The sequence below is a fragment of the Thunnus thynnus genome, chromosome 18, assembly GCF_963924715.1.
Source record: "Thunnus thynnus chromosome 18, fThuThy2.1, whole genome shotgun sequence".
Lineage (NCBI taxonomy): Eukaryota > Metazoa > Chordata > Actinopteri > Scombriformes > Scombridae > Thunnus > Thunnus thynnus.
The window spans coordinates 21560714-21588203 of NC_089534.1; the positions used below are offsets into that span (position 1 = coordinate 21560714).

General features: G+C 41.6%; 2 protein-coding genes across 9 annotated transcripts in view; one reads left to right on the forward strand and one right to left on the reverse strand.

The window, feature by feature from the left end:
* Window positions 1-12238, forward strand: part of extl3 (exostosin-like glycosyltransferase 3) — a 30071-nt gene extending 17833 nt beyond the window's left edge. The window contains exons 1-6 of one of the 2 annotated variants that reach the window (XM_067571801.1): window positions 1451-1542; window positions 3607-6249; window positions 6995-7122; window positions 8384-8528; window positions 8645-8773; window positions 9468-12238. In XM_067571801.1, the coding sequence (XP_067427902.1) occupies window positions 4111-6249; window positions 6995-7122; window positions 8384-8528; window positions 8645-8773; window positions 9468-9677 (2751 nt within the window). In that variant the 5' untranslated portion in view covers window positions 1451-1542; window positions 3607-4110 and the 3' untranslated portion in view covers window positions 9678-12238. Of the gene's footprint in view, window positions 1-1450; window positions 1543-3606; window positions 6250-6994; window positions 7123-8383; window positions 8529-8644; window positions 8774-9467 lie in introns of those variants that run through there. The other variant, XM_067571800.1, reaches the window with a different exon arrangement.
* syt14b (synaptotagmin XIVb) lies at window positions 12053-27016 on the reverse strand. Of its 7 annotated transcripts, none has more exons than XM_067571803.1 (11): window positions 26883-27016; window positions 26051-26098; window positions 21784-21851; window positions 19361-20368; window positions 18978-19115; window positions 17735-17994; window positions 16394-16831; window positions 15401-15581; window positions 14966-15022; window positions 14010-14293; window positions 12053-13858 (listed from the first exon to the last, which is right to left on the reverse strand). In XM_067571803.1, the coding sequence occupies exons 4-11, from the start codon at window positions 20310-20312 to the stop codon at window positions 13763-13765; spliced, it is 2406 nt and encodes an 801-aa protein (XP_067427904.1). In that variant the 5' UTR covers window positions 20313-20368; window positions 21784-21851; window positions 26051-26098; window positions 26883-27016; the 3' UTR covers window positions 12053-13762. The 7 variants fall into 7 exon arrangements, with proteins under 7 accessions (XP_067427904.1, XP_067427908.1, XP_067427905.1 ...); XM_067571807.1 differs by lacking the exon at window positions 26883-27016 and adding an exon at window positions 26699-26729 and having other exon boundaries at window positions 12053-13047; XM_067571804.1 differs by lacking the exon at window positions 26883-27016 and adding an exon at window positions 26699-26729 and having other exon boundaries at window positions 12053-13169.
* Between the last annotated feature and the right edge of the window lie 474 nt (window positions 27017-27490).

Below are 27490 nucleotides of genomic sequence, written 5' to 3' on the forward strand. Positions count from 1 at the left end.
TTGCGAAGAGAAGACCTTCTGCAGATTAGAGAGCTACAACTGAAGAGATTGAGATTTTGCTCCTATCTGTGCACGTTTTCCCGAAGAAGCCAAGAGCAGAGCTTTAAACCAGCATGTTTTTTGGCTCCAGATTAGGCTGACCGACAGCGTTTGCCAACATCTGTCTGCCATTACCCCTGTGACACTGCAGTCATGCAGCAATTAATCAGACTGTTGTGATAGTTGCCTCTCGGTCACTCTGCACCTCAGGCACATCACTGAGCAGCAGGATGGGGGTCAGCAGTCACAGGGTCATATGTCCCGGGAGTTTTTACTGTGCATGTACATTCCTCTATTCCAACAGAAACCACTGGCCTGAAGTTATCTTGTAGGATCAGAGCATCGTGTCTAAAGTTAACCTGAGTTGCTCTGTTTCCTTATTTAACTGTGGCTGCAGCTGAACTCAGGGAGGCAGTAGCCTTTGTGGACAATAATACACATCCATTACTGTATAATGATGCATTCAAATCAGCCAGGTGGCTGTAGTATTTGTAAAGATGGAAGTATCAGGGTGGCAGGTGGCCTCGTGCTTACTGCTGCGGGATAATACAGTTCTATTAGACAAGGCTTATTGTGATCGAGGATGAAAACCAGAAGGCAATATGTTTAAAGATGAAATGTTGTGTAGCAACAAATCTTTTGAAATTCAGATCAATATTAATGTCAAATTCAGATCTATAATGTTGAAGACAATCTTGTATTGTACACTAGAGTGGCAGTGATTAATCAGTCAGGTGATGGACAAGGAGTTGCTGTCCATCCAGCTGCTTTGAGAGTTGATTATTAATCATTTTAGGAGCAGAAATGTCAAGCCTCCACTGTAGAGCTGCAACAATTAGTCAATTAATTAGTGAAGTAAATCGTCAGTTAATTAATCGCCAACTATTTTGACAATCGATTGATAGTTTTCTTTTCTTTTCAGCTTCTCAAATTTGAGGATGTTAAACTTCTCCGTGTCAAACATGACAGTAAACAGAATATCTTTGGATTTTTGACTGTTGATCGGACGAAACGTGAGCTGTAAGAAATTATAACAGGCATTTTTCAGAACGATTAATCGAGAAAAGAATCAGCGGATTTATCGATAATGGAAGTAATTGTTAGTGGCAGCCCTAATTCGCTGATTTCTCCTCAAATGTGAGAATTCTCTGCTTTTCTTTGTTTCATGTAAAACGGACTACCTTTGGGTTTTGGAGGGTTCGTTGGACAAAACAAGAAATGTAGCGTTCCTTGTTTTGTCCTCAGGCTCGGGGGAAATTACATGTGTGCATTTTTCAAATTCTGTTGTTATTTTCTCGATTAATTGAAAATAACCAGCAGGATGTTGGTAGTTTTAGGCAAGATGAAATCATGTGCATGTCATGTGACTGCTGTTACAGCCTTTCCTCATTCTTCTCCCTGTCAGGCAGCACACAAACAAAGCAGCCACATTACAAGATGGTCTTCTAGGGACTGAGCAGTAATCTCTACATATCAGAAATGCCAGTCACATGGAGACAGCAGGTAGAAATGATTACTCGATATAGACAGAATGAAAAGCTGGCTTTTTTTCCCCCTCCTGTGTTTGTTTTTAAGATGATATCTTTCAAGGCTGGAGTCTAACTAGATAGTAATGAAAGCTACACACCTACAGAGGTTTGAATTCACCAGTAGCCTGGGGAATAACATCTTTATCAAGACAGAGGATTTCTAGCTTATCAAAAGGAGATGTTATGTTGGTAAAAGGTAAACACAATCCGCATTCCAGCTCGCCTCTGGTCTCACCGACTGTGTCAGTCTGAACTGAACAGCTTTATCAAGGCTCGCTCTTGCTGTTGTGAGTTCAGTAATGTATTTGATAAGAACTGTTTGGTACTTTGCCTATCTGTGAACATCCTCTGGCCTTGTGTTGTAGTGTGATGTAGCTAAAGCTCAGGAATCCAACTGTTGCTCGAGGAAAGAAAGCAATCTGTAGCGAAGTGACATTATGCTCATGATGTAAGAATCTTTAGAGATGTTTACACCTGCTTAAGGGGAGGTAGTGTAACCTCCAGTTTTACAGTGGATTTTAGCTTAGAGCTATCTGCATACTGAAAATACAGCTCCTGACGTCCTACATAATCACATTCTTAGTGTTTGCTGACACTACAGTTCCTGACAGGGTGAAAGTGAGCTGAAGAGTAAGATGTGTTTTAGGTTTTTCTTGCTTTTAGAGCTGCAACAATGAATCAGTCAATTGATAGAAAATTAATTGATAAATTGTGTCATCTTTTAAGAAAAAATGCCCAAATTCTCTGCTCCCAGCTTCTTAAATGTGAAAATATTCTGGTTTCTTTAGTCTTCTATGATAGTAAACAAACCAAAACAACATTTTAGGTTACATCAACATTCATCAACATTTTATAGACCAAACAACTAATCGAATAATCAAGAAAATAATTGACAGATTAGTCGCTGATGAAAATAATCATTAGTTGCAGGCCTATCTGCATTGATCAAAGTAGGAATTTGTTTGGATTTGAAGTAGGAATGCACCGATCTGATCCACTGGAAAGGTATCTGTGCTGATGCTGATCATTTTAGCAGATCAGGTGTCTGCCAGACAGACAGGACAATCCCCAGTATATACAGTTTCTTTGTTGATTTCTTTATAAAATTCAATGTTTCTGCTATTAGTTACCTTCACTGAGTCATGATTTGCTGTCAGTTCTTTAGCACCGCAGTAATGTGTGGCCTCATGTTCCTGCACCATACATAAAGATGACCCAAATGAAACCTACACCGCGTTGTATACAGCTTTGAAATTTGGGATAAGGAGAGCACTGGTATCAGATCACTTCAGATACCCTGAATTAAGGTATTGAATTTATACTGGGAGAAAAAACGTGGATTAAAGCTTATGAGAAGAAGAAACACGAGCTATTATATTCTCAAAGCGCACTACCACTGGAACATGTTGAAAACTGAAATAAGACTGATGAGTAGAGTTGGTTTCCATCGCCCTTTTTCTCTTCTGGACTAGTGGAGATAATTCCACATCATTTTCTGAGATGGACCATTATCAGGGATGCTCAGTAATTTGAGTCAGTGATGAGGTCGGGAAAAGGACTTTAATGATATTTGCTGGAGGGTGCTGTTGGCGTTAGCTTGCCTACTGTGTGTCGTTTACTAGTGATGGCTCTCCACTGTTTTGTGCTCATCCAATGTGTCTTGGAAAGAGAGGAAATTGAAAGAAATAGAAACCCCCCCTGGTATTCTGAAGCACACCGAGGATTGTTTTTCCTGGAGAAGGCAGTCATGCACAGAATGCAGGCTTCTGAGTGAAAAATGAGCTGCAGAGTCTTGCTTTAAAAGAAACATTTGCAGTGACCGATAGTGGGAAGACAATTTATGAATATAAGTTAATGCGTTACTTACCTTGGGGCCCTGCAGCTCTTCACCTATTGTCTCTGTAATGACAAACAAGACCATCCCAAGACCAAAAACTATGTAACTCGTGTTTTCTTTTAAACAGTTCTCACTTAGATTTTTCTACAAATTAACCATTGTCACTCATCTATTCTTTTTTTCTGTTATCCTCTCTCCCAGGTCACTGTATTGAGAAGGAGGAGGAGGTTTCGGAGGCCCCATCTTTAGAGGAATTCCCTATGAGGGGTCAGAAAATGGGTACATCCAACATAGAAGAAACTGGCCCACCCAGCTATCTCACTGGTCTGTGAGCAGCCATGCCCTCCCTGCATCACCCGTCGAGGGGCACCCCTCCCCAGATGCGGGACTGTTTTCTGACATAGATTTGGAGAAGAAGAACCGCTGCACCTCACAATAGAAATGGCATTAGGTTGTGTTGGCTATGACGCATCAGATTACATACTAGAATACAGGTGAGGCTGAATCCCGAGCCAATACCCACAGGACCCTGAAGAGGAGATAAACAGCCTCAGATGACCTTTACAGAAGGACAGAGCTACACTCCAGCTTTGATGATTTAGTATCCACCCTTCTGCCTTGCTGACAAGGTCGTACCATGGCTGCTGCTGATCCCCATAGCAACGGTTCCTTGGTGGGGCGAGGAGCAGACTGAGAAAGTCAACAATGCAGCGTAACGGTGGTGGAGTGGGTGCCGGTGGACAGCCATGGGTGTTACGGCGTGTGCGTCTCACATGGCTCAGTTTCATGCTCTTCTTCATACTGGTCTTCTTCCCACTCATTGCCCACTACTACCTCACTACCATTGATGAAGCTGGGGGTCCTGATAAGCGCATCTTTGGGCCGCGGCCCGGCGGCGAATTGTGCGAGGCCAAACATGTGCAGGATCTGTGCCGCATCCGTGAGTCGGTCAGCGAGGAGCTGCTGCAGCTGGAGGCCAAGAGGCAGGAGCTCAACGGGGAGATCGCCCGACTCAACCTGCGCATCGAGGCCTGCAAGCGTAGCATTGACAGTGCCAAGCAGGATCTGCTTCAGCTGAAGAATGTTATCAGCCAGACAGAGCATTCCTATAAAGAACTGATGGCCCAGAACCAGCCCAAGCTGTCTTTGCCTGTCAGGTTGCTGCCAGACAAGGAGGACCCTGGCCTGCCACCACCCAAATCTGCGCGCTCCTGCCGCCTGCGCTCCTGCTTCGACTATGCTCGCTGTCCTCTTACTTCTGGGTTTCCTGTTTATGTCTACGACACAGGCTCCTATCCGTGGGGGGAATATCTTGACCCACTTGTAAAGCAGGCTTTTGCAGCATCAGTTAAGAGCAACATTTATATAACTGATAACCCCAGCATTGCCTGTCTGTATCTGGTACTGGTAGGGGAGCTACAGGAGTCCCCCTCCTCCCCACCACCATCTCCTTCAGAGCTGGAGAAGCAACTAAAAGCTCTTCCTTACTGGAGATCTGATGGACACAACCATGCGCTCGTGCATCTCTCTAGAAAGTCTATGACACAGAACTTCCTGTATAATGTGAGCACAGGACGAGCAGCAGTCGCACAGTCCACCTTCTTGGAGCAGCAGTACCGCGAAGGCTTTGACTTGGTGGTGTCCCCACTGGTCCACGCCCTCTCTGAACCCAACTTTTTGGAAGTGCCCCCTCAGGTTCCTGTGAAGAGGAAATACCTCTTCACCTTCCAGGGGGAGAGGGTGGAGTCACTGAGGAGCAGCTTGCAGGAGACGCCCCCTCAATCATTCGAGGAGGAGATGGAAGGAGATCCACCAGCCGACTACGATGATCGCATTATTGGCACCTTAAAGGCAGTGCAGGACAGCCACTTGGATCAGGTGCTGGTGGAGTTCACCTGCAAGAACCCGCAGCCTAGTTTGCCGACTGAGTGGGCTCTTTGTGGAGAGAGGGAGGACAGGCTGGAGGTGCTCAAGGCTTCTACTTTTGCCTTGGTGATTGCTCCAGGGGATGGGCAGCTGGTGGCCTCAGCAGGCTGTGGAATGAGGCTCTTTGAGGCCCTAGAGGTAGGGGCCATCCCAGTCGTGCTAGGGGACCACTCCAGACTACCATACCACCAGTTTATTCGATGGAGTGAAGCTGCCATTATAGTCCCCAAGCCTCGTGTGACAGAGCTACACTTCTTGCTGCGCAGCCTATCAGACAATGACATGTTAGCTATGAGGCGGCAGGGCCGCTTTCTGTGGGAGACGTACTTCTCCACGTCAGAGAACGTTCTTAATACTATCCTGGCCAGCATCCGAACCAGCATCCAGGTTCCTGCTGCACCCATCAAAGAAGAGCCCGCACAAGAGATTCCTCACAAAGCAGGGAAGCTAGCAGGAACGGACGCCAACCTGGCGGACAATGGCGATCTTGATTTGGGTCCTGTTGAGACAGAGCCCCCCTACGCCTCTCCACGCTTTCTCCGCAACTTCACATACACAGCTGCAGACACCTACAGAACATGGAACCGTGCTCCAGGACCTTTCCATCTGTTTCCACACACCCCTCTGGACCCTGTTCTGCCCTCTGAAGCCAAATTCCTTGGTTCAGGTACTGGTTTCAGGCCTATTGGTGGAGGTACGGGAGGCTCAGGGAAGGAGTTCCAGGCAGCTCTGGGAGGAAACGTGCCCAGAGAGCAGTTCACCGTGGTCATGCTGACATATGAGAGGGAGGAGGTGCTGATGAACTCGCTTGAGAGGTTAAATGGACTGCCGTACCTCAACAAGGTAGTGGTGGTGTGGAATTCACCCAAGCCACCTTCAGATGACCTGCTGTGGCCAGACATCGGTCTGCCCATTGTTGTGAGTGCTCCTGCAGAAAATTAATTTTACGAGAACCCAAGAGAATCAGAGTAGATTAATCCTCTAATTCAACAAATGTAGACATCCATTTAGTTAATGTGTTCAATAAGGAATAAGGAATACTTCATCATCTCATCCTGTCTCTCTCTCAAATGCAGTAAAGTAACTTTTCTAATGTATGAGAGGTGGCGCAAAGTTTGCTTAAGTACATTACATTGAGCTGTTTGGATCAGTGCTCTCTTTGAAACTCTGCAGGACTCCATACAAATTACCAGCAGCTCCACTAAAAGGATTTATAGAAGTCTGACGTCCATGAATAATAAAATTTGTGCTTCTGAATTAGGCTGGAAAAATAAAATATTCATTCACACCATTAGTTTGTGACAGAAACTTTGTGGACCAGTGGTGAGCTGTGAGAAGAACTGAAGAAATGGACTCTGTGTTTTTGTCATTGCTAGCTGAGTCATAGGTGTTATTAGATTGTAGGAGTTTGTATGTATGCCACTTTGGTAATGTATAACAATTAAACATACAGTACAGTCATACAGTTTCAGGAGTAGCGATGGTTCCAAAATTCGTGAAGTAGAATTGCTGAGATCAAAGCATCACTCTAAATCACTCTAAAAATATAGTATTACAACCAGAATTGCCTTTACTAATTATACGCCTCTTCAAAAGTACTTCTATTCCCAAAATGCCAGTCAGAATTGCTGTTGCTAAGCAAAGTCTAATCTCATCCCTGCAGGTGGTCCGCACAGAGAAGAACAGCCTCAACAACCGCTTCCTCCCCTGGGATGCAGTTGAAACCGAGGCCATACTTTCGATCGATGATGACGCCCATCTCCGCCACGACGAGATCATGTTTGGGTTCAGGTCAGTGGCAGTGACAGGATGCATGAGGCTCAGGGGATTCATATTTACCAGAGAAACAAACTGTTAAATATAGTTGCAATTGTTTGTGTTCAGATGTTGTTTGAAAGGAAATGCTTGTACCTACCTTGGAGGGTTTTATTGTCCAACAACATTAAATCAAAGTGGATTTAATGTGGCTTTTTTTCACTGATCAACAGACAAAGACTAAATATTGTATTGTACTGGCTAGGCAATTTAATCATTAATTGAAAAGAATGCATAGATCATTGATAATGAAGATAAGTTGCAATCTATAATTGTTTTTTTTCTCAGAAGAGCTGTGAAGAAAGTGAAGCTGAACACAAATATGCAGGAAATTAAAGGAAAGCCTCGTCTCCCATGAGACATGAAATTGTCCCGAAAAAATGCAGAAGCATCACATTCCTGAAATCAGACAGAGAAACTGAACCAACCACCACATACTGATCTAGAGGAAATAAAAGGCAAACATGTGGTCAGCATCCTGTATTTATGATTAATTTGCTCACACTATACTTAAATAAGTTCAAATTGAAGACCATGTTTAAACCAATTAAATGATAAGTGTTAAATTATTATTGTACACCCCCAGCCCCTTTTTTCCCCAGACACGTCTACAACCCAGTGCTGTAGCAGCTTGTCCAGACAGGCAAAAAATTGGCAGTGAGAGTGTGTGTACGGGGCAATTTGTCACGAATTATTTCAAACCCCCAGCCCCCCCCCCGAATTACCTGGGAATGTTTCCTCACCTCCACTCTCGCCTAAGAGGGAAATTATGTAGCATCTGACTGTGAAGTGGTCTCATCACATGTGCTCATTTGAGGCGGTTAGATTACTGGTTGAGATTTCTTGGCTCCTCTGTTTCTGTGGTAAGAATTACAGGTATCTCACACCTTTTTTTTTTTTTAATTTCCCCCTCCAAGATGTTCTTGCAGTGCCAAGACAATTGTATGTGTAAATATCAGTATCCACCCTTTGCCTAATATCAGATTTTGTTTTTTAAATGTCTAAAAAACAGTTAAGTATGACAGAATACTTGCCTAATTAGTCCCAAGAGAAAATTGGTCAGTGGATTGGACACAAATTGGTTGCGTGTGCACAGACAGACACTTGGAATCAAAACTAATTACCATAAAAAGTAACAAATAACCACAATTTTAAAAAAGCAATCTATAATCCACTTTTCAATTTGGTTTAGTCAGTCTGAATTAATTGACTTTCTCTGTTCGGTGGCGTCTCACAGAGTGTGGCGGGAGGCCAGAGATCGCATCGTGGGTTTCCCTGGGAGGTATCATGCGTGGGACGTCAACCATCAGTCCTGGCTTTACAACTCAAACTACTCCTGTGAGCTTTCCATGGTCCTGACAGGAGCTGCTTTCTTCCACAAGGTCAGACCCTGAAATCCTCTTAGAAAAAAAAGAAAAAAAAGAAAAAAACAACCACAACCAGCCATATGCATCTTTTTGCTGCCTCATTCTCACGCTCCCCTTGTGTGTTCTTGTAGTACTACGCCTACTTGTACTCCTACGTGATGCCCCAGGCCATCAGGGACATGGTGGACGAGTATATAAACTGCGAGGACATCGCCATGAACTTCCTGGTCTCTCACATCACCCGCAAACCACCCATCAAGGTCAGTGAGGGGAGCGCACAGTCCGGCTGTGCTCAGCATCAGTGAGCTTCGTATCTCCCACAGGCCCTGTGTATTTATATTTCTGCCCACTTAGCCCTGCCATTACTCAAAGTGACATATCCAATATTCCACACAAATGATAAATCAAAACACAAGATCGAATTGGTGCGTTATGCCCGATTTTTCTCCTGGATTTTTATTGGAAGGACATTTATTACCGGAGCGCATATTTATGGCTAGACGAATAATTATAGCAATCAAGCCGGGGAAGCAGTTAGAACAGAAATGTCATTGCAGCTCGCAGTTTAAGTTCTTTTTGATTTAGTGGGGTGTTAATATTCAGGGGTGTTTCAGAGGGGAATTAAGGACGGCTTTGATGGAGTGTGTTGCATGACAGCAATTCGCTGCTAGGAATAAACCTTGTGAATAATGAATTTGGGCCAAGTTTTTAATGTGGAGTCCTAAATGATGAAAGACTATATTTTTCTTTTTGTCCAAATAAGACAAATAAAACGGAAAATAAATTGCATTGCTTCACACTTCACTGACGCTGAATTGACAGCTTTCAAACTCGGTTTTAAAACTTCCGTAAGCTGAATTTCTTCATTCTTGAAACAAACTTTTGGAGCATTGTGCTATTTTTATTTCAAAGTATATATCAGACTCTCTATCTCTCTCTCTATCTCTGTCTTAGGTAACATCTCGTTGGACTTTCCGCTGTCCCGGCTGCCCTCAGGCACTTTCACACGATGACTCGCATTTCCACGAGCGCCACAAGTGCATCAACTTCTTCGTCAAGGTGTATGGTTACATGCCACTGCTCTACACACAGTTCCGTGTGGACTCGGTGCTGTTTAAGACTCGTTTGCCCCACGATAAGACCAAGTGCTTCAAGTTCATCTAGCATCGGGCTGAGTGACCCAGCAAAGACCCAGAGCCAAAAGCAGAGTAGATTTGAAGGACCGGCTGTATTTAAAGAAAACACTGCGAGCAGTGATGAAGATGGGTGGATGGATGGATGGACTGCCAGATAAACGCACAGAAGAAAAGTTTGGATTTTGCCCAGAGGGGAAAGACAAGTTACCCTTAAAAGCTGTTTGTGGCTGGTGGTCTGATCCACAACTCTACTGGAAGTTTGAAGAGCTAAAAAGGGACCACTGCCAACAAAATAAGCCTTTTTGGTGGATGTCACTTCCCCCTTTTTTCATGTTCTCTAATCATGCGCCATCATCAACCACTACAGATGTTATTTGCACCTCTTTAACGGCCTCCTGAGGAAAGAGGGTGGTTGTACACAGTGTACAGAAACTCTCCCAGGATAAACTCTACCTGACAACGGAGCGATCAGTTACTGATTCACTGACAGACTGATGTCAAACTGCGAGAGCAGAAGTGGCACATGGTTGCTACTGCGCTTTTTTCCCCCCGTTTTACAGTTACAAACTGTACTTCTTGTACATGTATGTGAGAGAAGCACTGATGGTCAGAAATATTTTATTGAACAAACTTTTTTTTTTTTAATTATGTCGTTTAAATGTGTAAATCTATGTGGGATGAACATTTTTCAAAACCTCTGCCTGTGGGAGATCAGACACAGACTACTTAGTCGGAGAACAAGACAGAACCTCGACTGAAGAGTAAAACAGGTTGGCCCAATCATGTTTAGTTACGTGGTCAAGAAGGAATTCACTTCAACAGTCACCATAATGCCTCAAATTTGTCATGAAAACCAGCCACCATTGTGTCATTTTGTTATGCTTACAGGCGTAGCACTCTTGGAGTGTTTAAAAAGGCCTGTTTTTTATGCTATAGGGTGTTTACTAATGTTTGTAAAATTGGTCAGAAGTCGAAGTAGTCATGTTTAAGTGTAATAATATCTACCAATCAATGGTTACAATGTCCCTTACTGAAGTGCAACAAGCTGCCAAAAATGACAAAAATTGGGTTTCGATGTCTCATTGAGGTTGTAATCATGCAGAAAGTCTCCAGTAAAGTTGAGCATACTATTAGGACTCTGGTTAAAAATGTAGGTTTAATATATGGCCACTTCTGGCTTTGGAGCATAAGTATTAAATAATGTCCCGCTACGTTCATGTGACCCTTCTGTACAGAACTTTGCCACCTCAAACAGAAACGTCACTTTACAGTGTCGCCATATTGGTTTCACTTTGTTTGTTTGTTTTTTTTTTTACCATTGCTTGATGAATGTTTGCCAAATAGGTACGATGTCTGCTGCTTTGCAGCATCATTTGCAGGGTGAACAATGCGAAGGCTTGTTAAAGAGATGCAGTCTGTTACATCCATTCTGCATGGTACTTTACCAGGAGTCAATCCATTGGAGCCCAACCCATCATGTATTATAATTCCAAAGTCCTGTATTTGACCTTGTTAAACTTAATTCCTGTAATCTGAACAAAAGATCCACCTAAGAAACAAAAAAAGTTCCCCTGAAAAAAGATAGTAGGATAATGCTAGGACATTTTTCCCAAATGATGTTTAACTATGAGGATGCTTTTATGAAACAAAAACTCTCATTAAGTCCATGGTTCCTGTATATTTATTGAATATATTATTAAAAAAAGATTTTTTAAACTGATGACACATGCAATAAAATGACAGGACATTGTAGTTTATTATCTCTGATTGCAAAGAGGTCCCAACCTGATGGAGCCGACAGCTTATTTCCATGAAAACTAGCTTGTGCCACTGAATGCTTGAAGGGGGATTTTACTGACCCGAGAGCAGCACTGAGGCAGACATATGTGTTTTTATAGCGACCAAGATGACCTAGTTATTAGAAAGGTCAACCTGTAACTAGAATGTCATAAGTTGAGCTTCTGTAACATTTACCCCAACCTGCTCCAGGTGGCTGCTGCTGCTGCTGCGTTCTCACCTCCCCAGTGAAGTATAGAAATGTTTAAATCGACATGTGCATTCAAGAGGGAGCCAGATTTCTAATTACACTGGTGTGAAATAGCAACATGGGTTTTAAAAAAAATCCCACATTTATACTTGGTGTTTCTGCACCAGTCTGGCTCCTCAGCCCTCACTTACATCTCAACACTTTTATTGGAGCTCCAGGGGCCTCATAATTACCTGTCTGACTCTAAGCCTGTCCTCAGGGCACAGATTGGGTAAGCTGGTATTTTGGAAGTTAAAAACCTCCCGTTCCTCCAGTCCCTGATCACACCCCCATCCCCTCCCCCCACCCCACCCCCCTCTAGGATCTGTGGCACAGCTGGTTTTCCGTGGCTCAGAACAGGAACATTTTTGGAAGGCTGCAGTCTTTTCTGTGAGGTGAAAGGAGTTGTGAAAGTATGCGCTCCCGGGTCAGATCCTCAACTGTGGGCGAGGCTCCAGCCACCTGCAACGCTGCTTGCGCTGTACTTGACTGATGACAGCATCAGACAATACCATTGAAGGCCAGATGAATGGAAATAAAAACTCTCAACATTGTTAAAAACATTATCTGACTCATGTCTTCATTACCTTTTAAGAGCATTGTTTCAAAACTTTCAAATTAACAATGAAACATAACTTTGACGTACAGGTTGCGATTCATAGCACCACATATATAAATGCTGGTTATAACAAAGAACATGCCAAACTTGTAATGAAAGCACTCCTAGTGGCTGTTACTCCCTTTTCTGCAATCAAAAGCAAATTGCTTATCTGGCAGGAACACTAGACATCTGGTTTTCATTACATCCTGTGAAATAATCATTTTAATGAATACGTTTCTGCTTTAAAAGAAATTGGTTCCCAGGATCACATGCAGGAGAACTGAAGCTAACCCAGATGAGAGATTCAGCTCTGACGTCACTGGGACGAGGAGAAATACAAAATGTGTCCCACACCCCTCGTTGTCTCTCTTCAGCCAGAAAGAGAGAGGGGAGAGAGTTTCTTTCTGTTTACTGAAACATGGGTGTGGCTGTGAAGTCTTCAGTATTCATCGGGGATTTTTCTTGACTCTTAGATTTTCTGATTGGGGTTTAAAAATTGGCTTTGTTCCAGATGAAGACAGCGCAGGTGTAATCAGTTTTCTCAGAGGATGTCTTTTATTTATTTTAGTCTTTAATAATACACTTTCCATTCACTTGTAATGAGAAAATATGATTTGACCTTTATTTCCTGCAATTTCATTTCGCCACTCCAACTCCCCTCACAGCAAACGCAGCCGAGGCTGGCGTCGGCACTGCCTCAGAGAAACAGCCGGGGTTTATTGGACTGCGCAGGCTTTTGCATATTCCTCCTCAGCGGGAAGCACCGTGTTTCTACATGAATGAACATGGCTGAGTTGTCAGAAGGCTGAATGGTGAAACAGGCTCAGTCTGTATTACACAGGAAAGGAAGCTGCTCTTTGATACCAGTGGCATGCAGAGAGCGGTGTCCAATTCTGTAAGAGCACAAAACAGTTTCATTCCTCTCGTTTAAAGTGGCGTCAGATGCATAGTGTACTGAGTTATGTAACACCACAATAAAAAAAAAAAAAAAAGATTCTCTTTGTGTAACAGAGACACCCAAAAAACTGGTAAACCATTTGACTGATAATCAAAAAAAAACAAACATTAAAGGGGGCACCGATGAATGGAACTTGCATAATGTTATGTGCATGTAAACAAACTGTACAAAGCATAGCTCGTAAGCATAGTTGCAGCATGTTGTAGGCCCTTTTTTTAACAGTCTTTTTCGTTGCATTCTCTTTTGTCAATGGCTATGACGCATAGAGAAATGTCTGGTATGCTGGTGGCAGCTGAAATCCAGGGAAGCCCAGAAGAAACAAGGAGGAGTCTGCTAGTCCTGGACCGAGCTCTTTGGTCCAGAAGATTCAGAGACAGAAAATCTTTCATAATATGCGACATGGAAGTCTCTTCACATTGTAAACAGTTACTGTACATGCATGTGTTGCTGTAGGCGTAATCACTGGAAAACAAATCTAACTGTTTCCTTCTGTTCTCGGTTGCTTCAGTTGTTGTAATTTCATTATTTTCAGCCTGCCGTTGCCTTTTTCTCTGTCAGTGACGGAGCTTTAGCACCTCCACCAAGTAAAGGGTATTCATGCAGTCTATGGCAGTGAACCCACACCTGCATCCAACACACACACACACATACATCATCTCACAAGGGGCCCTCCTGCTCCCTTAAAACTCTGAATGTCCGGGGAATGTAACTGTAGGTAACTGAGTCTTTCTAAATCTTCCTCCTATGTGTCGGTGAGTGTGTGCCAGTGGCAGACCTGCTGTCCCTCCGCCTCTTTCATCTCCGTCCAGTGGGCCTGCTGCTCTTCGCTGGTGCTGTTGAGGCCCAGGGAGACCCAGCCCAGCTTCTCCCTGGGCCTCATGCTGCTCCGGCGGCAGAACACCGACACCACCAGTGACACCTCGGACAGCTGGAACAGCGCCACCTGGAACACGAAGGTCTCCTTGTAGGTGGGGTTGGGCTGGCCGCGGCACACGGCTGTCTTACACTTGGACATCTCCTTCCCCTTGGAGTCCAGCATGGTCAGCTTCACGTAGGTATCTGGAGGAAGGATGGGAGAGCGGTGAGAGAGTGCCATCAAGTGGAGGGATATGAGTATTGCGGCCAGTGTTACATACTGTGCATTAGAGGTTTTAAATAGGTGTACTCAAGGCCCATCACCTCAGACATTTTCATTTTTGTGCGCTAATCAAAGAATAATTTAAACCAAGGCAGCCAAATCAAAGTATGAAGAAACTCTATCTCTCTATCTAACCATGACGTTTTTGTTTTATTTGCCCATGTTTTGAGATATCGGTCTCTCTGCATTCCCTGATTCATTTGTGATGCTTACAACATGAAAAATGACATTCAACAGAAATAGATCTTTCCAGAATTAGTGTCCTCGTTACTCAGGATAATGCAAAGCCCTCACTGTTTTCATTGGAAATACTTTTTACTGAAGATTTTACACTTTGATTTGTACAGATTAAATAACCAGATATTGCACTTTACCTAGAGACACTGATTTTTTTTCTTACTTGAACAGAGCTAGGCTAGCTGTTTCCCTCTGTTTCCCAGTCTTTATGCTAAGCTAAGCTAGCGTCTCCAATTATCAATATATGAGATATTTTGGACTAAGACTTTCAAAAGTAAAACAAAACACATAATTAAAATATATCTTACAACAATTATACAAATCAAAACATTACAAGTAATTTGCTGCTGTCTTACCTCTCATGATATAAAGCTGTCCCCCTACAAAGTGTTTTATACAACAAAACAGACCATCTGTGACACACACACACACACCCCACAGCACACAAGGTTGGAAAGAAGAAAGAGAGGTAGCAGTCAGAAAATATTGAGAGACTGTGATACATACCAGGTCAGCTTTCATGGGAAACCTAACAAACAGCATTATACCTTTCATCACATCAGTGATTAAAAAGTCGGTCCTGTTGCCAGGAAACGTTTAAATGTAATGATGCACAATTTGTTTTTGTTACATGCCACTGGGAGTGTTGCCCATCTGCTTTGCCAAAACAAATTTTTGGTCTACCAGCACCTTTTTTTCACTGAACAGATAATTTATAGCGTCACTCAGCACCTCACCTCTGGCATGAAACCTCAAGAATGAAACATAACATGCCAGCTTTTTATACTTACTGACGGGTTTATCAGATGCTGTGGTTTTGAAGTGGCTTCCCTGGATAACCTCAGCAGATAATCGTCCCGTGGCAGAGTTGTATATGAGACCCAGGAGGATCTCTGGCGTTGACGAGTCTTCGGTAGACCGATAGGACACAGCTCCTGCACTGCGAGACACACTTACCAGAGAGCCGCAACCCTGGAAAGATGAAACACACAAGGGGAAGTTACTCAAATGAGAGAGAATAAAGAAGCAACAGGAGGATTTTTACAGCATGTATGAAAATGTTGGATGAAAATCTTCTTTGGTTTAGAGTCATAACCTAAAAAGAAGGTGTTCCAAGGCATTTTTTTGGCCACCAAATGACATAAAAATGTTTTTTGTTGGTCGATCCAGCACTTTGATCCAAACTGAGATATCTCAACAACTATTGAACAGATTGCCATGAAATGTTTGACAGACATTCATGGTCCTCAGAGGATCAACCTAATGACTTTTGTGATCCCCTGACTTTCACTCTAGTGCTACCATGAGATTGGCATTTTTGTTTTTTAGTAAATATATCTACAACTATTGGATGAATTGTTATGAAATTGGGTTGAGATGTTCAGGTTCCCTACAGGAAAACAATGAAATAACTTAATCAGCAACAATTTTAATAATTTATTGATTGTTAACCTATTTCTCAAGTAAAAATGACAAATATTTGTTGGCTCCAGCTTCTCAAATATGAGAATTTGCTGCATTTTCTTGTCTTACATGATAGTAAATTGAATATTGTTGGGCTTTGGACTGTTGGTTGGACATCACCTTGGACTCTACGACTCTTTCTCTGTTTTCTGATGTTTTATAGACCAACAATCAATCTATAGATCAACAAAATAATTAGTTAGTTACAGCCCTTATTAATTTGCAATTCTACAGATGATATGTTCATTGCAATTCGACATCCCATTGCTTCAGACAAAATAGTGCACAGTGTGAGATAAAAATTCACAAAGTGTTCTCACTGTAAGTTCAGAGCCAGGCTCCAGGGTGACAGGTAGAGCGATCTTGCCCTGCAGGTTGAGCTTAGTCAGGTAGAACACCTTCTCTCCCAGGACCTTCTCTTTTTTCATCCGCCTGATGCTGTACAGGCGGAAACGAACAGCGTAGTCTCCAAGGGCGTCCTGTTCCACCCTGGAAAACTTGAATGTTTCCGTGAAGACAGGACACGGACCCCTCTGGACGCCGGTCTTGGCCCGTTGCTTCTTTGTGGGCAGCAGGACCAGGTGGACCTGCCACGAGATGTTCCCTGTCTGTTTGAGAGCGGGGATGTCTGTTGCTGCAGTGACCGTGACGGCCAACCACTGCTCACCGGAGTCGTACTCGAAGGCGACGTCCAACGTGCCATATTTGGCAAGTGGCTCTGGCTCGTAGGCTGTGGGGAGGTGAGGACCAGAACCATCCTGAGCGAAAAAACAAGAAAATATCAAGATAATAATTTACATAATATCAGATAAGTATACAGTAAATAATGATGCTATCAGCCTTTGTATTAAGTTAAACTACACCACTTACTTTACTTACTTTCTAACACTTAACTGTCTTACCTTGTCTTTTTTTTTAAGATAAGTAAATTTAAACAAATTTTATTTTATATTATTTAATATCCCAATGCACCCAAATGATCTTGTATTTCTGTAGGCTGTTCACTGCAGTTTACAATAAACAATGTCCTCAAGTAACACAGTCAGTCCAGATGCTTGTGGTGGTAGAAAACAAAAAAAACTGGGAAGAATCTAACTAAGTGGCTGAATATCCCTCAAATTAATTGTTAAAATAATCAATTATTAAGCTACAGAGCATCATGCTGTAAATAGTATTTATACATGTTTTTTCCATCAGATTTTCTTCAGTTTTCTAATATTTCAAATAGTCACAAGTAAATTCTGAGGTTTGTTATTGAAAAATGAACAAATATAATTTTATGTACTATATTTCTGGGAGCTGAGTCAGCCTAAGTATTAAGAAAATCTGCAGGACCAGTGGAAGATTTGTTTTCCTCTTAAATAAATTACAACCACCAGGTCACCCTGTCCTGTCTCCTTAAGGTGAGGTGACTGTAACTGACACTGTAACTGAAGTAACATTTTTACAGTTAACTAATTACAGTAGTGATCTCATATGAATGTCTGATTAAAAACACTGTAATATTAATACAAAGTTTGTGTTATCATAATTATCCTGTCAAGAGTTTGACTTTTTATATTATGTACAATGTGAACTAAAAAGTATAAAAATATTCTGCTGACTCTGTTATATACTGCTTGAAGACACAAAAGGGGAACACACAGTAACTTTCCTCTCACCTCTGGTCCCAGCACCGCAGTGCTATCACTGGGTATGTCCTCCTCACAGCCCTTGTTGAGGTAGCTCTCAGTGTCTTGGTCCACACTGGGCTCACTGGAGCAGTGGGGGCTGTCGCAGCGCTGTGGGGAGGACCCCCTCCTAACCCCACGCTCCGAACGAGAGCGAGAGGACGCGCATGCAGCTGAGCCCTCGTCCTGGTACGGAGGAGGCTGGAGCTCATTGAGGGAAGACTCCTTCTTTATCCTCTGGATGCTGTTGGCTGCTTTCACGGCAGGGACAGAGACAGATAAAGAACCAGTAATGTGATATGGAGGGAGTGTTATTGGAGACATACTGTGCTTTGCAGAGATACTCATTTGGTATGCAACATACAGTCTACCATGGGGTCAAGCTGACCTCAAACTGTGACGGACCCACAAATTAGTCCATCTTTTCACACCCATGTTTTTTTTAGCTTATCTTTTTTTTTTTTTTTTTTTTACTGTATTTCACAATAAAATATGTAGATTTTTCAAAGAAGTAGATTAGCTTAAACAAATTTTCACCCATATTTTTCATGCCAATGCATCCAAATGATTGATTTTTCCAAGCAGATACTGTTCATTTCAGTTTACAATAAACAAGGTTACTTGTACCAAGGTAACCCACTGTAAAACTACAATTAGTCATTCTTACAATTTGGTTTTTATACAAATTAAACAAACAAGATATAATTTGTTAATAAATGAGTTTTAGAGGTACTGGTGGGTGAATGTTGTTACTTTTGGACAGAGCCAAAGCTAACTGTTTTCCCTTATTTCCAGTCTTAGTGCTAAGCTAAGCTAACCAGCTGCTGGTTGTAGCTTCATATTTAATTCATCTTAATATGTATTTTCAAAGAGGAGAAAGGTATGAATCTACTCATGTAACTATCGCCAAGAAATTGAATCATATTTCCCCAAACGTCAAACTATTACTTTAAAGGGAAATTTAGGGGGGGGAATCAAGTGTTTTAGAGATTGAAATAAAAGCAAACTAGAAACTCCCCACAGGAGACAAAATGACTATAAAGTGATATGAGGGCTCAATTGAGACAGTTAAAGGACCAGTGTGTAAGATTTAGTGACATCAAATTTTGTATGCAGAGCTTTTAGATGTAACTAAGTATTGTTACAGTTTGGTATTTCTACTTTTACTGAAGTAAATGATGTGAATACATGACTGAAAGCCAAACATGAGTACAGTATGCGTGGACACACTCACCCCGTTCACTGGAGGCCTCACTGCTGTATCCTCCCTGCTCCGTGGACTGTTTGCGTTTGCTGCTCCACGCTGAGGTTGTGTTCTGCTGTGCCGCTGCCTCGGGGCCTCTGTCCTCCTCGCTGTCTGATAAAACTCCCTCTGGAGAGAACACATGAACACTCTAGTTCACACATTTATCTCATTAAACCATAATATGTGAAGTGTTTAAAAGAAAAGCGAGGATCCCAAGAGTCAAGAAGCAACTGAAACCCGCACACAACACTCCAGCAAGGTGAATTTAAGGGTAAGAATGTAAAGTTTCTGAGAAGCGAAGAGTTTGAAAACGAGACAAGCAGAAGAAATCTAAAGAGTTGTGGTGAAAAGGAAGCAGCACATCCTCTAACCTTGGTTGCCTTTCTTTTTCTTCTTGCTCTTCTTGCCTTTATCCTTCTTTTTCTCCACATCCGAGGCTTTTTCGGATTTCTTTGAGCCTTCCTTTGCGCCTTTCTCCTTCTTCTTGTCTGACTTTTTCTTTTTTCTTTTTGAGGTAGATCTAGAAAGCTCAATCTCTTCCTCATCATCTCCGTCTCTCTCGAGGCTGTTCTTCCTCTCTTCCTCTTCTCCTTCCTCATCCTTTTGCTTTTTCTGTTTTGATAATAATTCAGTTTCAGTACCAGGTGACTGAGGAGGTTCATCGCATTCGTTACTTTTCTGCTGACCAGTGGATGGGTCTCCACTGTCACTTACTTTTCTGTCTTTTGAGCTTGTGTCATCAGTTTTCTCTAAAATATCAGTTTCTTCTTCTTTGGTCTCTTCTTTTCCCTCTTGGTATTCCTCTTTGTTTTTCTTGGCTTCTTTCTCCAGCTGCTTCTCCCTCTTTTCTTTTCTCCTCAGCTCTCTCTTCTCCTGCATCTCTTTTTCCTCTTTCTTCCTCTTTTCTTCCTCTGCTATCTCAGCCTCTGTCTTTTTAACTCGCCAGCATCCGTCCCTCCATTCCCACTCAAGCTGACTTTGACTGTACTCTGCCTCTGTTGTATCACTGGTTTGGTTGTTTTTGGAGCCTGCATTGCCTGTTTCTGAGTCTCTAGTCATTTGCCACATGCTTTTATTGCTGGCCTTCCCTTCGTGCGCTGTGGCAGTCTGACCGGACTCCTGGCCGCTGGCGTTCTCCCCATCTTCCTCCTCTTGAACCTTATGGATGATAGTGGTGACCCCCTCAGTCAGCTGGTCACTGACAGCATAAGTGACATCACTGACAGCATTGGCCAGGTCATCCACGCGGCTGCTGACCGTGTCCAAGAGGGAGGAAATGTTGACAGATGGTAGGTTCTGCTGGAAGCTTTTGAAGAAGGCCATCTCTCAGCCGGGGATCCTGTTACCACGCCGACCACTAGATTAGCTCATCAGAGGCACTGTCACGGACATGTGGTTGTTAGTAGGGTGTGGTGCCAGCGTCACAGTGTGTGCTGAGACCAAAATTTACATACACACAAATATGGGTATGATAAGGATCATAATACATGTCTTGTAACAAGGTTCCCCCCTCACAGGTTTAAATACAGGTTTAAAAAGTGACCACGATTATATGCATAATATTAATTTTATATAGCTTTAAAGGTGTTACATGGATCATATAAGTCTGAAGATATTCTATATTTTCGTGCTCAACTAATCCCAGAAGTTGAATTGACCCTATTAACAAGTATTGTCTGTGTAGCCAAAGCCTGACACAGTTTATTCCTTCTCTTCCTCTGTCAAAAACACATCAGTGAACCACTCTGTTGCACTGGGTGACATGCTCCTTCATTACTGTGAACATGGGCACTGAAGTCTATTTTGAGTGAAACCCATATACACAGTCCTGCTGCTGTAAACACTCACTAGAGCACCAAATGTGTATTAATTCACCAAATAACTATTTACTCCTGTTTATATGACATTCCCTAAGGACTACAGTGCTCAGCTGTTTTAGGCAATCACTGAACCTTTTTTAAAGATTGGGACCCCTTTATAAAGATTTATGTCTTCAGTAGGAACAAATGAGCTCGAGTTAAGTGGCACAGACAGGCTGGGGAAGTCAGAGAGTCTGCTGGTTTTTTTTAAGTGATATTGACATTGAGAAAAAATGTAAGATAATGCCAGCCGTATCATTTAAAGCCTCAGTATGGTTCAAAGAAAGTGCTTCACAGTTTTACTGTTGTACAAAACAATCTTATAACCCCACTCACTTACCAGGTGTGCAGAGGTGTGAAAGTAGTCAGTGTTTGAATTTCTCTTTCCAATTCTCTTTATATATTCTTCATACAACTACTTATATTACTTTTTGTACATACAACTAATTGTGATTCACCAATTCATCCATTAACAGTTTTTGAGGGAGCAGTGGGGCACTAAACCAACAGACTTCTTTGAGTGCGGCCAATCAGAAAAGGTATAAACACATTTGCAATTAGACCTTCTGTTACTGGACCACACGTCGTTCGACCTAGTTTGTCGGAAGCATACTTATGCCTTTAGTCTTATGTCATTTTATGCTTATAAGATGTGGAATCTTGATACCGAAATGGTATTATTTGTTAGTATGTCTCCAATAATCTGCTAATCTGTTTAAGTCTACAAGACCAGCATGTTTACAGAAGGTGCAACTGTAAGATGAGTTTTGTTTTGTTTTGTTTTTTATGGTTTCAATCAAGGCAGATGTCTGACTTTTTTATAGTTTCAGGGTGTTATTGTAAAACCACAACAGAGCCAATGATCCAAATGTCTGTACTGTATGTAAATGCAGCTGCTGTGATGAAACTGTGAGTGTGTTGTTGTTTTTTTTTACCTGGCTGGCTGTTCTTATAGCCACTGAGATGTGACAGATCGTCAGGACTCTCCACTGACAGTTTGTTGCTGAGGTAAAGAAAAAACAGAGCCATCAACGCCATGAAGGCTGCAATGGAAGACAGGACACCCAGAAGCTCAGGAGAGACTGGGGAGAAAAACAGAAATAAAGGAGGGAAGAGGGGATACGGGGAAGGAAAAGGAAAGAAAGACAACAGAGAAAGAGAAAACCAAAATTAAAACATAGAAGAACATGAGTAATACTCATAATGATGGTATGTAACAGCATCATTTCAAAACCAAATTGCTTCATATTTGACAAAATGTCTGTCAGGCTATGAATATGAAACCCAGATGTGTCCACACTATTTTCAACTGAATGATTTTGACTCTGTAAACAACCCTACTTTGATACCACAAATAATTTCATTTGATGATAGGCTTCTTATTTTGGGAATGAAACTCTTCAAATGTTGCTTTGTCAGTGGAGCATTAGCTATTGTACTTAAAAACAGTCAGTGGTTTTTCCACTTCAAAGGCACAACAGATACAATCTACAGCACTGTATGTAGGCCAACCGTACTGCATGTAACCATGCAGCCCAGTGCTGCAGATGTGCTATTTTTATGAGAGCCTCAAAGGGACTGTATCTAACTGAACGAAGACTCAGTAAACTCAGCAAAACCACACTGAGTCTGCACTTAATAGGTTATAACACACACACCACAATAACTGAAGAAAAGGGGAAGTCTGTGGACAACGAAGCATTAACTGTATTTTGCCCTGAGGCCTTTGCTTCAATGGAAAGGGCAGCTTGTAAAATGAAGCATACTGTAAGTGAGGTTTGGTGATATGACTGCATTTTCAGTTCAAGTACTTGAAGCACATAATACACCCATAAAAGTTTTTGATCCCAGAACTATGTGTGCGTTCAAAAATTAATCCCTTAGTATTTTTATGAGTGACACCAGTCTTATAGGCTTATGTTGCGTTCACATCATATGGGATGGATGGGAAAGATTCCCATGTTTACAACTTGCAAGTGTTCACGCCATGTCAGCAGAATGGGAAGAATGAGAGTTGTTCCCATAGTAACTAGTCAGGACTGTTACATACACTCAACATACAATCAGTGTGTAAATTGTGTGGTTACAGATTTGTTTACGTTGCCCACACTGTGAGGTGTCATACCCAATAATCTTAAGTTATTAAATGACAAAGTAGCCTCATTTAGCCATTTTTCTGGCTGTGTTGAACTAAAAAAAGCAGGTGTGAACACTGTCTAAACCATTTCAGTCTATTTTCAATTCTGTTTGTGTACTTGTGTATATATCAGGATTAATTAACTTGAACTGTTGATAATGGTCCTTTTGGAGACATTTTGACATCTGTTTTATTGACACTTCCAGAAGTGTTTCTGCCAAGATGCACGTATCATAGCCAACAGAAATTCCCGATATATCCGAGTCAGAATTACAGGTCGGAGGTTGACGTGAACAGCTTCTCCCACTCGGCTGCTCGTAATTACAGTTTGGACGACATGACGTGAACACACCCTTAAGCGCACCACTCAGATGTTTTCACATACTCTTACTAATTAGACCTCTGCTCAGGTTGAAGCTGTGTGGAGTTATGATAGTAATTATGTGACGTCAGGAATGTCTGGGAGATACTGTACACGTCCACACAGTCCGGTGAGGAAGTTTAATAAGCCAAAATAATTAAAATCACCTCTGTGAATTTACCATGAGTGTGCACATTAGTGAGTGCTTCACTGATTTAGCATTGCACTCCTATAACACTGTCAGACTCACGATGGACAGAAATATCATCTTTTTATGACATAATAAAATTCTGGCGCTTATATTACCCACAATGCAACTCAACCACCAACAGTTCAGTCAGAGATTTGGGTGTGTTATGCTGATGTAACGGCTAACGTAGCCTCGAGTCGCTTGCCTTAAGCAGATATGAGGAGCAAGCTAAATAAGTCTGGTAACCTCACTTCATTCTAACTCCACAAACTAACTTTTTTCACTTTCAAACTTTTAGTCTTTAGCCCTGACCGACGCTCACTGAAGGCCTTAAGTTGAAATTACATGCCGTAAAATCAAGACAATGAGCTGAAAGATGCTAAAATGCTCTGTAGAGCTGAAGGGAACACAGAGTCATTTGATAATTCTCTGACTATGTGCGACCCTCTCACTATACACATATTCATTTGATCCATTGTTGATATAAAAATATTGATTAGTGCAGCTTTAAAGTGCCACATTAGGCCCTTTTTAATGATGTGATATTTTATGATATAACCATGGCAATTACCATGGCAATTTATTCATGATTTTATAATTGCACTTTTGTCTAATTCTGTTGTTTTAGCTTTTGATCTTGACCAAAACAGTCTGGAAAAATATTTTTTAATCTCAGTTACATAAATGAAATAAATAAATAACATGGTGGTGCAGTATAGGCAAATGTGTCTGATGAAGCAGACACAGCCCAAATGTAGTAGCATGTGGTTTGTAGCAGGTGCTCATTTCAACCATCGGCAGCCGCTACTTAACAATGTGATATCTCCCTGAGAATATAAATGAGATAAGGAAGAGAGAAAGATGGATGCATACTTTCCCTAACCTCCTGACTACAGTCTGAACTTTCTATAGACAGACTTGTTTCACCATAGCAACAGGCAGAGACCACTGCAGCTGACAACTAGTGCTGCTGCCTGCTGCAGACTGCCAAAATGATGAATGCTAAATTCCCAAGAATAGCAAGAGAAGCAGGAGAGAGATATGTAGCGGCAGAGGCTTACCTTCTCTACATAAATATCCTCTTTAAAGCCAGCTGTTCCCAAAAAGCACTAACAGTACTTCTGCTGCTATAGATAGTTAATGATCTAAGAAGAGGAAAAAACAAAGTTGTCCTGCTCTGAAGTAATCCGACATGTAATAAATCCTTTACTCTTAGTCCAGTCCAGCACCAGCCAGGGTTACGCATCAACTCCAACTGCTGACAGTTCTGTTTATTGAGCCAGAACGACCTCTGCAGCCACAGGCACATCAGCCGTCTGTCGAAATGAACAGCTTATGGCCCTGTGCCCCGGCCTGTGATGACACTTCATACATGGCCCTGCTCTGTAAATGTCAACAACAGCTGAATAATTTAGACACCTGAGGTAACCTGATCCCTCCGTCAATGTACACTGGAAAGTGGAGCGGTGGCAAGCCAGCATTCGAAACAGCTCACCCGGCTATCAGTTATTTTTTATATAATACCCATCATTCACAGGAGAGTCTGATATTTCTATTAACAGTAGAGCAGATTAAAGTAGATTTTTTTCCTTCTCTGTCTCTTCCTTCTCTCTTTCTCTGCCTTAATAACTCCCCTCCTCTTTCACCCTGTCCCACCCTCTCTGAGTGTGCATGTACAACTTGTGTGTCTGAACAGAATAAACAAGAAAAAATTTCTGAATAAATCTGTTTTTTACTGCATGTGACTTGAGGCTGAACTCGGGACTCTGAACTGAGCCTCAGGACTCAATCTGCTTTTTTTTTCCTAAGGTAATGACTCCAAAAAACATGAAAACGCTTTCAACCATTCAATGTGAAAACCACAAATGAATAATAGCCTCAGAGAAACATGTGCTAATTTCAACTAAATGTTTTTGTCAAATAAAAACAAGGGAAACAAATGATTCTGTCATGTTTCCACCTAAATGGGGACACAGATGGAGATTAACTTCCTCATTGAGAATTATCATCTTCATTCATTTATTCATGCGGTGACTTATCACATTTTTAGGTTTTTAGGCCAGTGCATACTTAACTCTGCTGTCGTTTATAGGGCACGCTTGTTTAAAAAGTAGGTGGGCAATCTGGAAATGTTGCTTACACATGGACCTCTGATACGAAACAAAACCTCCACGATGAATAAATCATGAACACACAGCTGCCTTCTTTTGCTGAAGTGAACTAAAACTTGATATGCCATGCATAATTTAAACACAGACACTATGTTTTCTGTAGTCTATATAGAGACACTCTCTATAAACCAAACTTCTGCAGACATGTCATGGTAAAAATGCAGGTGGAGTGCTTCTGCTAAATATTTGGAGATAGTAATCCTTGTACTTTTAAAATGATGTGGTGGAGAAAGTAGACATGCAGCCAAACAAGCTGAAAACAAACAAACACACACTCAAAAATGTACTCTTATGCTTATGCAGACAAGTGAAGAGACATGCATGGTTGTTAACATGGCCTTACTTCTTCTGGCACAGATGAGCTCATGAACACCACAGTTCCTCCCCCCTCCTGGGAAAAGACAGAGAGATGAAAAGATGGGAGTCAAGGGGTTAAAATATGATTCCATGTGCTGTAGAAACATATGCTCAGGCTTCAGGTTTGCAGAGCTGGCAGATGTTCATGCCAGCATGCATGAAACTGATGAACTAGATCAAACAAAAGAAAAATCAAATGGTTAATACTAAAAAACTGACATTAGTGGACCAGAGTGTGTAGAATATCTGTGAATACAAGGTCAAGGGGACTGGCTTGAAGGAATACTTTGATATTTCGAGAAATATAATTATTCACTTTGTTGCCGTGAGTTACTGCAGATGAGAAGGTTAGGTTAATATTCATGTCTATAAAGTAAATATAAAGCTGGAGCCAAGAGATGGTTAGCTTAGCATAAAGACTGGAAACAGCTAGCATGGATCCGTCTAAAGGTAACAAAATCAAGCTACCAGCACCTGTAGAGCTCATTAATTAACACGTTATATCTCATTTGTTTAATATGTAGAAAAACAAAGCATAAAAATCACAAGTTGTAGTTTTAATGGGGGTTACAAGCCAAAATATTTGGACGTTTTAATTAATGAGCTTTATTGTTGGTGCTGGGCAGATATTTACCTTTGGACAGAGCCAGGCTAGCTGGTTCCCCGTTACCAGTCTTTAAGCTAAACTAAGCTAAGCTAATCAGCTGCTGGCTCCAGCTTTAACGGACAGGGGCACATTTCATAAAAGAGATTTACGAGCACTGTTTACACACAGGTTGCAAATGATGCCAGTGCCCTGTTTCACAAATGATTGTTACCTGCAAATTGCAGATACATTTGTGAGTCCTACAGTCTTCTTGCATTAGTTAAACATGTCATATGAACACTGGAAGAAATTATCTCATGTTGCAAGTTGCAGCTTGCATGTTGCAAATTTGGTGAAACAGGCCCCAGATATGAGAGTAATATCAGTCTTCACATCTAACTGTTGGCAAAAAAGTGGATAAGTGTATTTCCCAAAATGTCCAACTATTGCTTAAAAGTACTGTGCACATTCAGACATTTAAGTATCCTTATATAAAGACAAACTTTACTGTGTAGATCATCTTTAACCATATCTATAGCAGCAGTAACTGTCATTACAATGAAACTTTTTAAAAAATGTAAACATCTTTCTTTATACGGGTCAAAATAGTACTAAAGTACATTACTATAATAAATTATACATATTAAATGCAGTGATTAGGGTTAGAGTTAGAGTTACTTCAGTGTTAGGGTTAGGGTTATGGTTAACCTTAACCCTATTACTTCAGTGCATCTTTTATAAGTTTTGAAATAAGAGCTAAATTTGTTACAGTCAGTATTTTTGAAACACTGAGGTGATACAAGCTGATACTCTGGTGAGAAAATACTGAATCCTTTATCT

Bases quoted from the DNA above. Each gene is read 5' to 3' on its own strand.
- syt14b (XM_067571803.1), bottom strand. From the start codon at position 20,312: ATGGCCTTCTTCAAAAGCTTCCAGCAGAACCTACCATCTGTCAACATT. The intron at 16,832-17,734 runs GTGAGAGGAAAG...TTTTTCGCTCAG, and splicing joins CTGCGGTGCTGGGACCAGAG to GATGGTTCTGGTCCTCACCT. The intron at 13,859-14,009 runs GTCTGCCACTGG...TGTTGGATGCAG, and splicing joins AAGAGGCGGAGGGACAGCAG to GTGTGGGTTCACTGCCATAG.